Below are 13,011 nucleotides of genomic sequence, written 5' to 3' on the forward strand. Positions count from 1 at the left end.
TTTTTTTAAAGATAAAACAAACTGGCCCATAATTATCTTTTAAAACTTGTATTAATAAATTTCTTAGAAAATATATTTTAAAAAAATATTAATAAATAAATTATCATTAATTAAAAGACATAATTAATTCAATTAAAATATATTAATAAATCAATAATTTAGTTATGTCATCTTAATCATCTCTGTCACGTATGCAAAATTAGAAAGATACTACAAAAATTCAAAGACCATCAAAATTAAAGGACTAGAATGACATGTTTTGTAATAGGAGGACCAATAATTTAAAATGACTATAGGAGGACAAAAAATGCATTTAAACCTAGTTTATATACATCAACCCTAATTCAAATGCAAACCAAATAAAAGTAAGTCACTTTAATTTGAATTACATCTAACACGACCTAAATAGTACATGGAAAACTATTGAAATAAAATGTTTGCAATGAATTAAGAAAAACTACAAAGAACTAAGATAATCTATTATAATTGACAAAATGGGGTTGGAGTTTGGAAATCCTTCCAATGAACGAAATATGATTCCATCCATCCTTGCTTGAACTCCATCTGAAAATGTTAAACCTTGTAGCAGTTCCTTCAACGTGGTTTCAACACCAGTTAGGGAACTCCCTGCGCCTAATAAAATCTCAGGTAGAGAGGGATTTGATCTGGATAATTCCACAACAGTAACCTGGCATAACTCAAGCAAAATCACCATTTTTTGCAATTGTACTTTTTAAATAAAACAGTCATATTTGCTGAATAAACGTGATCTCAAACTAACCTCTTTTTCTTGAGGTATATTGGCCTTCAATTTTGCTATGGCAATGGCTCGGGAAAGGCCACCAATAGCATCAACCAAACCATGCGATGCCGCATCCTTACCGGTCCAAACCCTCCCCTGTGCTACCTCCTCCATCTTATCAACCTTAAGTACAAAATGGAAGTTGTGATGTGACAAAGATCAATAAGAAATAACGATGAACAAAAATTCACAGGAACAATACGCTTAATGAACTTAGAACATACAGTCATTGATCTGGATAAAGCTGCCTTGTCTCGAAATTGTTTATAAGCATTCTGGGCAGATTTTGCAAATAGCTCTGCTTCATCTGGTCTATACAAAAGGAAAAAGGAAACGAAAATACTCATATTTGTCTGCTCTGGAATGGTAGTCAAATTATGTATGTATTGATATCTATACAACATAAAAATACCTTGTAAAACCTAAAAACCGTCCATAAAGATTTAAAATATATAAAGGTCAGGAATAACCTTCTGCCTCCCTAAGTTAAGAGATTGTGAGTTTGTTTATTGATCAGTGGATTTTCTTTGCTACAATCTGCTTTCATATATGATTGAACTTTTACGGATACCTAGCACCTTGATCCCTTTTCTTCAGAGATCAGTAAATGGGAACCCAATAATTGCTACTATTATTAACTAAGTATGCGGTAAGCCATACAAGATTTTATCTACAATCCATCACACTAAACTTCACTAAATAACATTCTTAAATGTGAATAATCAGAGATATATTCAAACCAAGATAGAGACCAGCTAACTACTTCTCATTAGAGGAGTCAATGTGTTCGGGTATTCGTTAACTATCTGAGCTTGACATGTTAAATGTTCTGTCAGACTCATTTGTTTAATTAATTAAACAAACCTAACCTTATAGATTTTTAACTTCTAAGCCCAACATAAACAAAAGCAAGGTCCAAAAGCAACTTGAAGGAGACAACATTTTGTATACTCAGGGGGACAGTTATCAAGAACGTTATTCTACCAATAAATTGATGATGAAGATTTGACTAGCCTGTTTTTTTATCATAGAAAAATGTTAAACTTTATTCATGCTTGGTCATGTTAAAATTGATTGTATAGATTCTTTTTAAGAAGTTAGGTGTTAGGAGTATAGGATAAAGGAGTGGGCTTTACCCCTGTATTAGGGATTGGGCCTTGGCCCAATTCCCTTCCCACTCCCTTGCATTATCCATAGCAAAATTCAGTTAGAGTGTGCTCTAATTAACAGAATTCTATAGACAGTCAGTTACAATAACTACTCTATAAGTACTTCTCATGTAACAACAGAATTACAGTAATGAAGTTTTTCAAATTCTGTTAACACACTCTCTCTACTCTCTCCCTTCTCTTCTTCTCTATGAGCACTGTTTCTAACATGTTTTTATTTTATAGATTATCAAAATGTTTTAGCTAGGAATTTTTGGATATATACGTTATATTACATATTTCTATGGTTGGTCAATTATTAGATGTCTACAAAATATCTTAGATCCTAAAATCAGTAATGTATGTAGCAAATTTGGTACATTTGATTTATATGGCTCTAGCCTAAGGGAGAGTGTTGATATTTAACAAATAGTTTATTATGTATATCGGAACAAAAAATTCTGTTGATTTGATATCATATTGCACAGTGTGCTTTATTTCAGAGCATGTGTAGTTGAGTCTCTGTGGTTTAGTTCAAACACGGTTTCACCATTTGACTATCTTTCAACAGAAACAATACTAAAGGGAAAGTTAAAGCCCCTCGGAGCCCCTGTCGCTCAGGGGCAGCTCACCCATATAGTTGTTTTAGCATCTGAACCTCTTGAAATCAATTTTTTAAATAGGTTCACTTGTCGAGATTTTTTACTTTTTAATAATATAAGCTAGGGAATCATCTAGGTACCATCAGCTCAGTTTTGTTGCGCTAGGGACTATTTAGAATGTAAAGGCAACATTTGTGCACTTCCCGCTCAAAGAGAGTGCCTGACAGTTGAGATGACAAATAATACCTAAAAGAACGTTGATCAGCAGCAACAAGTTCAGCATATCTTCCCCTGGATATGATTTCTTTTGTAAAGCCAATCTTCTCATAGAGTTTCCCTAGGTTAAATTTTCCTACAAAAAAATGTTTTCATAAATTAACAAATTACAAAGCTCAACTAAATATTTAGCAATGACCAGTCATAATGTTATAATGTCTTGCTCATTATTTCAGAGGTTGAATGAATAATTAGCATTCAGCAACAATATCATTTGGCTGCAGTTAATTACTATTCAAATGGTAGCATTAAAATTTAAAACAAACCTAAAAATGTTCAATTACTAACTTAATCCTGTTCAATGCAATGTTCGGCCAGTTTTATGCACGGAGATCTACAACTATAAATATGCTATATGTGCATAAACTATAAAGGCAGATTTCAACTTGCATTATTGTTTTTGGAAAAAGCACTGTAGATCAGGTTTTCCTCTTGGTGGAAAGTAAACATGTATCAACAGTCTGTACTTTTTTAAATACTTCCTCTTCCTTTTGACGACAATGTTTTGAACACTACAACTAGAGCTGAAGAGATTTCAAATGAAGGAAAATTAGCGACAGGACCACAACAATGACTTTAAGCATGATAGTCAAAACTACGGTTCCACAGTTGTTCGGTTTTTGGACCCAACACGATCCTGCTCAAATTTTGGAATATGATCTCACGAAATCAGGTAGGGTTGTTGTGTTTGCACTTATGATCGGTGAGGTGAGATCGTACAATGCCACCATCCTGATCATATTATGTTCTCTATTTTGTTGTCCTACTTCTTATGGGTTAAGAATTTAAGTTTAATTAAGTTTTAGTGGAGATTTAAAGGTTATTTTATATTATTTTATACACGTGGGTCACTCACTCGCGGGCATGCACGCGTACACACATATAAGGTCAGGACAATTAACACCACAGTTGTCAACCTTAACATATGACATATTTGATAAATCTTATTTGGATACCCTTATAACAAAATCCAACAACAAAATCCAACGTTAGACTAAAAGCTATAATATCATAGATAATGTCTAAAATATAATACTAGTCATGAATGATTTGATATGCCAATGAGATACATAAAAATTAACGTCTATTCAGACAAATTGATTTTGATGTATCAAATTGGCATATCAAATCATTTATGTTTAATATAAAATTTTATAGACATAATCGATATGATAATAATTTTCAATGCAACAGTAGATTTTGTTATATGTGATAAAGAATTATCAGAGGTGTTATATTATTAAGTTTGACATCATGGTGTCAATTGATCGTATCTCATAGTATAACAAAATCTACCATTGGATTTGAACAAACTGCTACACATAGTGGCACTATAGCGTAGCAGAACTTGGACAAACTGTCATTGTTCCACAATACGCTAGTTAATATAAAGTTTACTGAAATAGCATCACAATAGCACGCAGAACGCACGCGTCCGCGCGCACGCACACACTTCTGAATAGCGGCACGGAGCGGCCGACTCCAAAAGTGGGATAGCAGGATAGCAGGATGACCACTATCATTTTTTAGACAAATTACATATAATAATTGAAAACATATATTTAATTTAAATTAAACAAATAACTCAAAAACCATAAAATATTCATAATTCAATACCCATAAAATATTCATAAATCAAAGCACAAAACTTAATAAAAAAACACTCAAAAACCAACAAGTTTTAATCGAAACTCTTAATCAACATCAACAAGTCTTAATCGACACATTACATCCCAAGATTCAAACTTAAGTACTAAATATTAAATACAACTCTCGACTCAAATTTGATTGAAAAATCCAAAGTTACCATAAATGTTTTAAATTTAAGGGGTAATTTCAGCTTTTCAGAGGGGAAAAGGATAGTGGGGCAGAAACTGCTCTGGGCCGTGAACTACTTCGCTCTGCTATCCCACTATTTACCTTATAGCGGCTGCTATAGTGATAAGCACTGCTAAGGCTCTTCCCATAGCGGCCGGCCTCTGCTCTGCTCCGCTATAGCGGGATAGCGCCGCTATTGACTTCTCTAGTGTTATATCAACTAGCGGTTATAGAGACACTATGGCGTAGTGGAATTCGATCAAAATGTGTTTGTTCTGCACTACACTTTAGTCAAATAGCGGCACAATAGCATAGCGGAATTCAAACAAACTACCATCATCTTAGATGGACAATCCGTAATCCAACCCCAGTGTACGATTTTAATCCCCTATCTTGACTATAAGTAACAGTTATGACACTAAAGAAATAGGAAAGCATATACTGAGACTGATCATTGCTCAGCGCCTGCCTCAATTAGGAGTTCCTAATTCTTTAATCAAGCAGGCAGCATCACAAAGATTGTAATATAGAAACTGATGAGAACATATCTTTAATATATTCCAGTATTCAACTATGTGCGCATGAATGATTTTAATAAATCTTTTTTTTTTCAGTTAGATTCATGTCTGTATGGCCTTCTATATTCACCTACTGAAATAATAAGACACCCTGATTCACCTGTTACCACTCCAATTGAACCAGTTAAGGTAAGACTTTCTGCAACAATAGCATCAGTTCCCATTGCCATGTAGTATCCTCCACTAGCTGCTACATCAGACATTGAAGCAATGACAGGTTTTGAAGCAGCTAAAAGCCGAATTTCTCTCCACATCCTGAAGACCGTGATACCAAATAATGATTTGTGACATCAGGCTCTGATCAGCTAAACATGCAAATTAAATCTCACCAAAATACTTAGAAAGCATTACAATTCCATTCATGATAAAAAATTATAGATGCATTTCAAATTTAACTAGACTATAAAGGAAATTTATGATTCATTCATCTCAAGTTTAAAAGTGGGCCTAAATATGTTTTTAACCCCTCAAAATAGGGTAATTATTGCTTTTATTTTAGAAGAGGGACCAATTGTCATCATTTTCAGAAGAGGAACCAAAATTTGACAGAGTTTTATTTTAAGGACCAAAAGCAATCATTTCCCTATTTTAGGGATTAAAACTATATTCAAATCTTTAAAGTATTATTAAAAAAAAGCTTCAATGAAGGATCAATGCATGTACTCACAAAGTGTTATGTCGCACACATCAGATCTAGATGCATTCAGCCAATAATTTAAAACCAAGACAAATCAAATGAAATGGTTCTTTATTAAAATTGCATTTTAAAATAAAACTAACATGGGGGAAATTTTACCAAAACTTACAAATCAGAGGCAAGAGCGTCACCTCCAGGACTATCAATTCTGATAATAGCGGCCTTATATTGTTTTGACTCTGATGAGAAAAAGAACAGCCATTGTGACCAGGAGACAAACTATAGGACAAATAAAACATGAATTATAATAGTAATTGGTAACAGTATCAAAGATTGCAGGTCTGGCAAACAGCATCATAGATGAACATGAAAACCATGATTGTGCCTCAGTTATATTACATAGTGTACATAACTGAATAAAACTAATCATTGTTATTTACATCCTGGAAGACATGAATAACAAGTACCGTAAGTCATCTTTTTCTTTACAATAGCATCCCTCTCATTACTTAGGACTAATAAGGACAAAATAAAACAAAAATAAAGAGAGAAAAAATTAAATCATAGAATCAAATCAGTTTTTTCTTCACTTTCCTACACTTGAAAAGCAAACAATACTTTTATGGCTATTTTTGGAACCAAAAACTTCAAAAAAAGTGTAATCTATTGGCTTCCTATTAATTTTCGCAACACCACAAAATAACAATGTAACATTACTATACTAAAAAAAATAATATCAATGATGTATTAATGATATCTGCATAAAAGGGAAACTCATTATATAAAATATACTTCTGACTGTGCGAATCTTCTCAATGAACTCCTCTGCAACTATGCCAGATCTAGAGAAACTAAATTGGCCCTTAACTCGACTAATGCTCCCTGATGCCCGTATGATGGCTATCAATTCTTTGCCACCTGATATTCCAACTGTCGATTTTCTAACACGAGAGTATCTCCTGTATTTAATCAAATCAATAAATTAGCTTTATATGTTAGTTTGATATACTTTTTCACCAAAAGAGCTATTGCTAACATTAAAAGTTGGGTAGGAAAAAGGAAGCAATAAGTCATATGAAAATTGTAATTTACATACGTAAACCACTAAAAAGATCCATAACTAAGAGGGACAGAGGTTGTGAAAATAATTAATTTTCAATATAAACATTTTATCTATACGTTGAAGTTTCCTCAAATTTATGTATAAAGTAATTGTAAACTTTGTTTCTAAAGAATAAAAAGAAAAATTAGTCAAGATACATATATTTTATATTTAACCCAAAATCAAAAGTTATAATTTTTAAATTAGGCTGATGTATTTAATGTGCATGTAATAAACATGAAAGCTATCTTATATTGGAATACTGTGTTACAATGTAATCCGAATAAAGTCTTGCAAGACAATTCAAAAAATGAAGCGGCCAGTGAACTGAGCAACACTCTAATGCAATTGCATTGTAGGGACATTAAAGAGATGCAGTAATCCCTAATGTGAAGGATGATGCCATAAATAGCACTAGCACTATGATAAAATATGCACTTGAACCTAGACAATCTGTTGCTTAGGAAACAACAAACAATTAACAAAGCTAATGTCTTATAACAAAGCTAATATCTTTTACGGGATAGATGATTAACTATGAGACTGAGGATTAAAGAATTTCCCAAATTAGACATTCCAAAAGCTGACTTTTATCTACTCCATATACACTGCATATGATTTGCTACCTGTAATCTACCGTGGGTAGATCTTTTTTAGCTTTCACTCCAAGTCTCTCCTTCAACATGGCAGTAACCTACAAAACATTTAGGGATTTAGAACCATTTAGTTCGCCGAATATGATAGAGACAGGAAATGATATAAAGCATGATAAGGAAGGGATAGGATATAGACAGGATAAACAATTATCCCATCAGGATAATATTATTTTATCATATCATGTTTTTTTCAAATTATTTTGAATTGTATATTATAAGTAATGACAAAAATAACCTTACAAGAAAATTATTTTTAATTTGTTAAAAAACTAATATCATATTTTTGTAATCTTTAATAATTATTTTAGTGTCCTACTTTCTAATTTTAATAGGTTATAAATTTTGTAAATTTACCCTTTTGACAAAATCATACATGTTTATAAAAATTAATATTTTTATTTTTTTAAATTTAATATCTAATTATTTTTTATTTGTATTTTATTAGCTTTCAATTTTTATTTATAAAATTGTATTTTGTAGGGGTTGATTGGTATATTATTTTCTTAGCTTATCATGTTGGTTTTTAATCCAATTTATATTTAGAATAAGAATTTACCTGAAGTGCAATAATAGAATTTTTTTATAAGTATATACAACTTGTTTACATTAATACATTTAGACTCATCTAGCTCAACTAGCACATAATAGAATATGATTTAGGATTAACTTATCATTTTGTTGTCTCGTAATACTAGATTGATACATGATATCATATATTTATCCTATCTTGTATTTCTTATTCTTTTAACCCTATTCAATGCCAATGTATTGATGCATTGATATCTTCTAATCAATTAAAACAATTCATTAAATGTTATTAATTAGGGATATATAGTACAATTCATCAAATATATTACTTACTAGTAAAAGATATTTCATCCCTTACTGTCAGTAAAACTATTTTGATATAGGCGAACAAATGATACCTACATATAGCATATATATCACAAGCAAGCAATTATATACCTCATCATCATACATCACATTTGATATAAGGCCCTCTTCTTTCAGTTTATCAACTTGGTAAACACCTTCATTTATGAAGTTCTCAATATCTTTTCTTCCCTTTCCTATTTTAAATTGGCAGAAAAATTATTTAGTGATACAAGATTCAACTTAAATTTCAAATGCAAAAGTACCTTTGGCAGAAGAGACTTTATCCAGCCAGTTTGCATAGATGTTATCAAGCAATGCAGTCAGCATCTCACAATTTTCATCAGTCATGGTCCTTCGAGCTAATTGATCTCCTGCACTTTTGTACTTGCCAATCCTCTCCACTTGTGGTTCAATTCCTATGTTATCTAAAACACCTGAAAAGAATTAACAACTAATGTCAAAAATACATGTTTTATATTATTCATAATCAGCTCATGAGGCTTAAAAATTTCTCTATAATCTTGACCTGCATCTGCAAAATAATTTATGAAAATATTTTGAGACAAGAATGATTTGAGACATAATCAGTGGTGGGTCATCTTTGGGACATGGCCACCTCAAAATTTTCCAGTGTCACAATTTGTATTTTTATTTAATTTTCTTACCCCAAAATGCTTGGGCCGGAGTTGAACTCACGTAGGGACTCTAAAAATTAAGCGAAAATAGCCACTGCACCAGTGTAGTCAAAATCGATTGTTGGGTCTTAAGATGTGCTGAAGTTGTCTTTTAGTGCTACAATCTTAGAAAAAACTTTTTTTTTGCACTTTGTGGTCAAGCTCGAGTTTTGGATCTTAAGATCTTACGATCTTACGTGTTAAAGTTGCCTTTTATACGACTATCATGATATGGGAATACATAATATCTTAGATGATTAGACTTGTTTGTTAGATTTATGTTTTTTGAGCAAAGTCTGTTGAACTAGTTAAATTATGGAACTTGTTATATATATATGGGAATACATAATATCTTAAATTATGGAACTTGTTAGATTATATATATATATATATATATATATATATATATATATATATATATATATATATATATATATATATATATATATATATAGCTTGAATAGATGCTTTTCGTTTCTCACGACCCCTCAATTAAATCAACCAAAATCCTCCGCTAGATATGACCATTGATATGATATTTATGCATCTATAATAATATTTAAGAAAGGTGCATCAGTACAACACTTCAATTCAGGCATGAATAATAAGATATTATGTACTTGAATTATGCATAAACTCTATATGAAGTACCAGACTACCACGTAAATCTCCTACAAGGATATATACATCCTTGGAGATTAATACATACATAAAAATAGGGAAAATAATTGTCGTCAAACTTTAAAAAACGCAAAGTAAAGAAGGAAGGCTTACCTCTAAGGAATGAAGCTTGAACACTCAATCCGAACAAAGAAAAGTAAGCACTTGGAGGTGCATATATCTCTTCACATGCACATGCAAGGTAATATTCTTTTTCTTGACATGTAGGGACATAAGCTACAACAAATTTTCCTACAAGCATACTCAACTATAAATGCATGTTTGAAGGATATTATAAATCATTTATCGGCATATTTTCTCTAAAACTTAAATCCTCAGTTACATCAGTACTCCAATAATCACTAACTACAGTTAAATGTAACAGTTATGCAAGTTTATGGAAAATCTTGGAAAATTCTACACCTACTTGCATACTGACAGTAACAGAATTTTTACCTGTAGTTAGTGTCTATAGACTAACAAAATATGAAGAAAAAAATATGAAGAAAAAAAGTTTATGCAAGTTTATGCAAGTGTCTATAGACTAACAAAATATGAAGAAAAAAAGTGTGTTGACATTAGATGTTTCCACGTTTCTCTTTCTTACATATATTAGCTGACCTCAACACAAATCCAATGTTTTTACCTGATTTTTTGAAATTCAAAATGTGCCTTCGAATTTCTTCCACTTTACCCCACCCACATCTTAAACCATCAATATGGAGATAGACGCCAGAAATTCGAGGATCATAGGCTGCTTTCAAAAAATTCTCACAAATTTGGGGTAGAGAAAGTCCCGGAGAGAAACTACTCTTCGCTTGATCAGATATCTGAACACAATATTCCTCAACAACATCAAAATATATAATTACATACCATTTTTAAAAGTGAAAGCAGAAAAAACTATATGTATATTGATGTGAGCATTTAATAAAAGTGATTTTAAACTTTTTAAATGACTAATTTGATTATAACATGAGCCTTCGACCATGTGGGGTCTAGAGAGTAGATGAACAACTATAACCCGCAAGCGAAAAGCTGATTCCAGAATTTGCACTCATGACCTCCCGCTTACAAGGCAACAACCTTACCATTATATCGGGATTTGACTATAAAATGAGTGAAGTAATTCAATTTATTTTTAGATGATTTTCCTCTTAAATTTAATTTGATATACATGTATAAATTTTCCATGTAATATAAAAATCTACCTTTTATCATTTTGTGAAATCAAAACCACTAAATACATATTTGAGCTTATCTTATCACACGATTCCTTATGCAAGTGTTTCAAAAAGCTTATGAAAATAACTGGTTACAAGTTCATAAGTTGTGTTTAGCTTACTTCAAAAAAAAATCTAAAATTATGTAGTTTATATGGAGGTCGTTAATCACGAATAGCAGAAAATAACTGTTGGAACAAATTCCTCTATGCAGTCCTAGCAGCTGTTTGACAACATTTTGTACTAAGTAGTGGAAATTTCATTAAACTATAGCCTACACTACTTAACAACATTTATTATGATAACACTTGCTAAGCCACTTTACTATATTACTAGTTCCTATCAAATCTCTATGATTTTAGAAATATTATTCATATATAGATACATAATTGAGTAAAGCAGTTTACTCAAGCATTAATTGAAGAAAGAAACCCTAAATGGATAAGGGAAAGGGATAGAAGAAAACCTCGCCACGCAGCTTCATTGTGAGAACGCTACCTTTACGAACACGTTCCCATGGAAACGCAATCAACATCTTAACCTTGACGAGAAAGTTCCTCCAGCCAGTAATAGGTTGAAATTCGAAGTCGCCACTAGGATAATCCTCATCGGAAATTCTAACATTTTCACCGTCAATAGCACCTTCTTTTTGTTCTGGTTGTTGAACTTTGGAGTCAGAGGAGTCGAAAGCGAAAGTGCGAAGGGAAATGCTTCTTTTCGTAGGAGTTTGGGAAAGAGATGGGAAAGAAGAAAAAGAGAAGCGAGGGTGAAATTGAAGCGATGATGATGATGATGATGATGATGATGATGATGATGATGATAAGGTGCTGCGGTGGTAGAATGAGGTGAGAGGAGGAGGTGTGGGTAGAAGCAGCGACGCCATGTAGGAATGAAATGAAAGGGAAAATAGGGAGGGAAGTGAAGGTGAAGTAATACTTAATAACTGAAAAAAGAAGAAGCAGAAAATAAAATATGCGTGAAGTGAAGTGATAAGCTGACAAGGTCTAATTTCTTCCACGTCTTCGTATATATCAGCCGGTCATTCCTTAACAAGACTGTGGAGTAAAAAAGATTTTTTTTTTTTGTTAAAGGAGTTTATTATTTTTAAAAAATATATATATTTTAATTTATATAAATCATAAATATAGTTTTTCTACAAATATATTTTGATGAATGGTATATTTTCATGTATATATTTTTATGTATGTAATTTTATTTTTGTTTTGATATTATTTTTAAAAATATTTGAATAAAAAATATTTGTTCTAATTTAAAAAAAAATATTTACTTGTTAATTTAAAAATAATATTATTCATTAATAACATATCATAACGATTCTTTTCCTCCCACAATGAATCATCTATTTGAAATAAAAAATTACTACCAATTTCAATTTACAATGCATCTTTTCTAATTTTATCATTTAATTAATATTACTTTCATTATCATAAAAATATAATTCTCTCTTTTTTCTTTATTTTTTTTAATACATGTGAAATAGTCAACCGAATTACTCATTAGGTAGCGGAGTGAGTTCATCAATAATATATAGCTTACTTTTTTATATAATATTTTTAAAAATATTATATCTTAAATTAAAAATAATTTTAAAATAAAAATACTAGTAATATAAATAATTAAAAAAAATAACACATTTTTCCGTGCTTAGATTTATATATTATTTTAAATAATTTTATTTTGCTTTTCTTTAACTGTAACAAAAAATGTAATAATATGTCGGTTCTCACGAATTCTAATCTGAATACTATGTTCGCACATATATTGATGTCCTACGCGCATTTGTTTCTAAAACGTAATAAAACCAAGAAAGAAATAGAAAGACAAAATTATTTAACTAAGAAAGTTTATTATTTTTAAAAGAACTTTTTATTTATATTTGGAGCATAAATATAATTTGATATATTTTTTCGTATATAAATATTAATTTTGTAATCCATA

General features: G+C 31.1%; 1 protein-coding gene across 1 annotated transcript; it reads right to left on the reverse strand.

Annotated features, from left to right (window-relative positions):
• Positions 1–255: 255 nt before the first annotated feature.
• Positions 256–12,046, reverse strand: LOC127100945 (serine protease SPPA, chloroplastic). Its single transcript, XM_051038287.1, has 13 exons — positions 11,519–12,046; positions 10,476–10,659; positions 9,944–10,081; positions 8,759–8,929; positions 8,586–8,689; positions 7,590–7,657; positions 6,654–6,820; positions 6,031–6,100; positions 5,325–5,479; positions 2,799–2,904; positions 1,027–1,114; positions 782–925; positions 256–688 (listed from the first exon to the last, which is right to left on the reverse strand). Exons 1-13 carry the CDS (start codon positions 11,933–11,935, stop codon positions 458–460), a joined length of 2,043 nt encoding a protein of 680 aa, XP_050894244.1. The 5' UTR covers positions 11,936–12,046; the 3' UTR covers positions 256–457.
• Positions 12,047–13,011: the final 965 nt, after the last annotated feature.

The sequence above is a fragment of the Lathyrus oleraceus genome, chromosome 1, assembly GCF_024323335.1.
Source record: "Lathyrus oleraceus cultivar Zhongwan6 chromosome 1, CAAS_Psat_ZW6_1.0, whole genome shotgun sequence".
Classification (NCBI taxonomy): Eukaryota; Viridiplantae; Streptophyta; class Magnoliopsida; order Fabales; family Fabaceae; genus Lathyrus; species Lathyrus oleraceus.

Coding starts and splice junctions, on each gene's coding strand:
- LOC127100945 (XM_051038287.1), bottom strand. CDS start 11,935: ATGGCGTCGCTGCTTCTACCCACACCTCCTCCTCTCACCTCATTCTAC. Junction 2,905..5,324: donor TTCAATTGGAGTGGTAACAG/GTGAATCAGGGT, acceptor ATTTTTTTGTAG/GAAAATTTAACCTAGGGAAA. Junction 926..1,026: donor CTTTATCCAGATCAATGACT/GTATGTTCTAAG, acceptor TTTGTACTTAAG/GTTGATAAGATGGAGGAGGT.